At 57.8% G+C, this 4720-nt stretch overlaps 1 protein-coding gene across 1 annotated transcript; it reads right to left on the bottom strand.

The window, feature by feature from the left end:
* Nucleotides 1–289: 289 nt before the first annotated feature.
* LOC132536373 (complement C3 alpha chain-like) lies at nucleotides 290–4637 on the bottom strand (the record flags this gene model as incomplete). Its single annotated transcript, XM_060184124.1, has 7 exons — nucleotides 290–479; nucleotides 1424–1559; nucleotides 1658–1741; nucleotides 1942–2025; nucleotides 2140–2232; nucleotides 3144–3249; nucleotides 4545–4637. Coding segments are annotated over 7 exons (738 nt in total), but the record flags the coding sequence as incomplete, so codon positions are not given.
* Nucleotides 4638–4720: the final 83 nt, after the last annotated feature.

Raw genomic sequence — 4720 nt, 5'->3', positions numbered from 1 at the left:
GAGAAATGTTATACAGGTGTATACTACTGTATTGTACTGTTGACTGTAATGCATTTACCCCCGCCCCAATCAAGAAAAAAATGGTGCTGAGTGCAGGTAGCATGGAGGGGTGGGGGGCACAGGAACCCCCGGCACTGGCCTGGCCGAGGGAGGCACTTAGCTCACACAGGTGAGTTGGAAGAAGCCTGAGGTGAACGCCAGGTGAGGTTGGAGGAGGTGCTGGCAGCCAGGTGAGCCTCACTTGGGCTCCACACAGCCCCGGATACCCCTCCCCAAATGTTGAGTAGTGTTGTGAAAAGTTAACAGAAACTTTATTGGGGGGTGGGGGTGGGGGTGGTCATAAGGGGCAGCCGAAGAGCAGAATGCTGTCCCTGAAGTTGACCAGGTCCTGACACAAGTTCTCATTCCTCGGCTCCTGACACTCGTCTTCTGAGGGCCACAGCTCCACCCACGTGTCTTTCCCAATGGCATAGCTCCGGCTGGGGTGTGAACAGGTGGGCTATTCAGGGGCTGGGCCAGGGCCAGGGGCGGGGCCAGGGCTGAGCCACAGCCAGGGACTGGGCAGAGCCGGGGGGCAGGGTAATGGTAAGGGCGGGGCCAAGGCCAAGGGGCGGGGCCAGAACTGAGCCTCTATCTAAGGACTGGGCCCTGGTGAGGGCGGGGCTACCGTCAGGGGCGTGGCCAAGGTCAGGGGGCGGGGCCTGGGCGGAGCCATAATCCATGGCCTCTGCATGGATGGGGACAGGGCCAAAATTTGTCACCGGACTGGGCCATGGTGGAGCCCACAACCCAGGGACAGGCCTGGATTGGGGGTGGGGTTATAGACAGGGGGCGGGACCAGGATCAGGGGGCGGGGCCAGGGTTGAGTGTCAACCCAAGGACTGGGAACGGGTAGGGGCGGGGCTACGTTAGGGGGCGTGGCCAAGGTCAGGGGCGGGGTCTAGTGCTAGGGGCGGGGCCAGGGCTGAACCGCAAAGGTTTGGGTGCGGGTGGGTTGGGGCTGTAGTCAGGGGGCGGGAACAAGGTCGGGGGTGGGGCCAGGGCTGAGCCACAGTCCAGGGATCCCACTTGAGTGGGGCTGGTGTTCTAGACAGGGGCGGGGCTAAAGTCAGGGGGCAGGGCCAAGGTCAGGGGCGGGGCCAGAGGGAGGGACCGCCTTCTGGAGTGATGCACCAGGGCTTGTCTAAGGGAGGGAGGTCAAGATGCAGAGAAGGGGTCAAGACAGTGTGGGGGGGCGGGACAGGGACAGATATGGGGCCAAGGGGAGGGGCCACGTGCCAGAGTGAAGGGTCTCCGGAGAGTCTGGGACAGGGGGCGTGGCCAGAGGAAGGAACAAGTCCAAGGGGCGTGGCTATGGGCGGAGCACAGGTGCAGAGGGAGGGGCCATGGCCCCAGGGCTCGCCCTCCCCCAGCCCCCACTCACTTGGGCTTCTCCCCCCACAGGTCGGAGGACAACCCCCACACGAGGTACTGCTTCCCCTTCTGCAGCCTCAGGGCGTCCCTGCATCTGACGTGGCTGATGAACCGGCGCCACTGGCCGACCTGCACCTCGTCGGAGCCTGGGGTGGGGGGCTGAGTGAGTGGGAAGCCCAGAGGGGGTGCCCCCGCTCCCAGGCCTGCACCTCCTCCCCCAGCCAGGGATGCAGAGGGACCTCACCGATCTTGATGACCTGCTCCATCACCACGATGTAACTGTCAGACTCCTCAGCCAACTCCAAGTCTACCAGCTTGACCTTGTACACTGCAGTGGGGGAGGGGGGAGGACATTGGGGGTCACGCTTAAGCAGAATGGGGGGTGGTGGCCATGGGGCTCCCTGGTCCTAGCAGATTCATCCCAGCTCCTTGCCCCTCCCCATCCCGGAATAGTGTCCCCCCCCACTCCCAGGGGCTCCCAGCCAAGCGATTCCCCCCCCTCCCTCCCCACCCCCTCCCTCTTCTCGCCATAGTCCACTCTGGGCTCGCAGGCCTTGTCCAGTCGGTAGCTCAGTGTGAGGCCATTCTCTCCCCGGGGCATGAAGCAGTTCTCTGGCGGGCAGAGGATCCGGGTTTAGTCTCCCTCCTTGGTCCAGAGCCCACCCCGGCCCTCCCGAGTGGAGTCCTCTGGGCTGGCTTCTGGGGGGGGGTGTCCCGGGAGCCCACCCTCCTCTGCACAGCGGCACAGGCCCTTATGGCAGATTTTTCTCAGCTGCCCGTTCCTCTTCTCCGGGTGGTAGAAGCGGGTGCAGGACTCTTCTGTGGGGGTGGCAGAGGGTGGGGGGGGAGGTGGTCAGAGGACTTGGGAATCCAGCGCAGACAGAAGATACCAGGCCTCCAACCTTTGCATTCATAGAACCCCGTCCGCAGGTATCTCCTGCCCCAGCTCCACAAACAGGACCTTGGGGCACTCCAGACAGGTCCCTGGGAGGCCTAGACACCACCCTCACAGGTCCGTGGGCTCCCCCAGACACCCCACTCACAAATCCTTAGGACCCCCAGACACCCCACTCACAAGTCCTTAGGACCCTAGACACCCCCCTCACAGGTCCCTAGGCTCCCCCAGACACCCCACTCACAAGTCCTTAGGACCCCCAGACACTCCCTCAAAAGTCTCTGGGACCACCCAGACACCCCACTCACATATCCTGGGGCTCCCCAGAGACCCCACTCACAGGTCCCTATAACCCCCAGAAACCCCACTTGCAGGTCCCTGGGACCCCCTGACACCCCCTCACAGGCCCCTGGGATCCCCTAGACACCCCCTCACAAGTCTCTGGGACCCCCCCAGACACCCCACTCACATATCCTGGGGCTCCCCAGAGACCCCACTCACAGGTCCCTGTAACCCCCAGACACTCCCTCACAAATCTCTGGGACCCCCCAGACACCCCACTCACAGGTCCTGGGCTCCCCAGAGACCCCACTGACAGGTCCCTAGGCTCCCCCAGACACTCCCTCACAAGTCTCTGGGACCCTCAGACATCCCACTCACAGGTCCCGTGCTCCCCCAGACACCCCATTCACAGGTCCCTGGGGCCCCCAGACACCCCACCCTCAGATTCCTGGGGTGCTCCTGAGACCCCACTCACAGATCCCTGGAACTCAAAGACACCCCACTCACAGGTCCCTGGTCCCCGGGAACCCCAGCCCCCAGCTCACAAGCTCACCCAGGTTGTAATAGGAGTAGACCTTGACTGATCCCGGCTGGATGAACCCCATGTCAAAGTACTGGTGGATCCGGAAGGAGAGACAGTCCTCTTGCCTGTGGGAGATCTGGGGAGGGGAGAGGTTCACTATCTGGGGAAGTGACCAGGGAGGGAGTCCAGCCAGAGATATATGGGTGAGGGCACTAGGGGAGGAGGACATGGGAGACAGAGCAATGTTTCTGCCAGAACACTCTCCTGCCTGAGGCTCTGAGGTCCCAGGTTCAATCCCCAGCACCACCATCAACCAGAGCTGAGCAGGGCTTTGGTGTCTCTCTCTGTCTCTGTATCTCTCTTTCATTACAATAAAATAAAAATAACTAAGGGTGGGGACTGGGTGGTAGCACATCTGGTTGAGCACACATGTCACAATGCACAAGGACCCAGGTTCAAACCCCTGGTCCCCACCTGCAGGTGATGAAGCAGTGTTGCAGGTGTCTCCCTTTTTCTGTCTTTATCTTCCCCCTTTCCTCTTGATTTCTGGCTATCTCTATCCAATAAAGACCATTTAAATTTTTAAAAAATATTTTAAAGAACTAAAGGTGGGCAGGGAAACATAGCATAATTGTTTTGCAAACAGACTCATCTGCCTGGGGTTCTGAGGTCTAAGATTTCAATCCCCAGCACCACCATCAGCCAGAGCTAAGCAGGGCTTTGGTCTCTCTCTCTTTCTCTCTGGACCTCTCTTTCATTAAAATAAGTAAATAAATAAGGTATTTTAAAAAGGAGACAGCATATTGGTTTTGCGAAAACACTTTCATGTCTGAGGCTATGTGTTCCTGGGTTCAACACATCCTAAACACACACACACACACACACTCGAACACTAACACCACCACCACCATCAGCCAGAGGTAAACAGGGCTTTGAGAAAAGTAAAATAAATAAATAAATAAAAATTAAAGGAGAGAAGGGGGAAGGAGAGGAGATGAAAGAAAAAAATTAAAATAAAAGACAGAGTCAGCAGTAGCATAGTGGGTTAAGTGTATGTAGCATGAAGCGCAAGGACCGGCGTAAGGATCCCGGTTCGAGCCCCTGGCTCCCCACCTGCAGAGGAGTCGCTTCACAGGCGGTGAAGCAGGTCTGCAGGTGTCTGTCTTTCTCTCCCCCTCTCTGTCTTCCCCTCCTCGCTCCATTTCTCTCTGTTCTAGCCAACAATGATGACATCAAGAACAACAATAATAATAACTACAACAATAAAATAACAAGGGCAACAAAAGGGAATGAATAAATAAATATTTAAATTTTTTTAAAAAGAAAAGACAGTGAGAGGAAAGAAAAAAAAAACAAGAGAAGGAAAGAGAATGGGGGAGAAAGAGAGAGGAAGGGATGGGAAGGCCAGTAGGATCTTGGCAGGGGCTTTACCTTGTTCAGGAAAATGCGGAGAGTGCTTTTGGTTTTGGATGCAGCCCTGTTCAGCTCGTCCTTGGAGATGTATCTGTCCACACCATTACTCAGCTGAGGACATTCAGGATTGGTGAGACTCTCCCTAGAGCCTCCTTCTCTCCCTCTGTCCCTGCTCCTTCCTTCCCAGGACTCCT

Source organism: Erinaceus europaeus, unplaced genomic scaffold, assembly GCF_950295315.1.
Source record: "Erinaceus europaeus unplaced genomic scaffold, mEriEur2.1 scaffold_777, whole genome shotgun sequence".
NCBI classification, from domain to species: domain Eukaryota; kingdom Metazoa; phylum Chordata; class Mammalia; order Eulipotyphla; family Erinaceidae; genus Erinaceus; species Erinaceus europaeus.
This window is presented reverse-complemented; position numbering and strand designations above follow the sequence as displayed.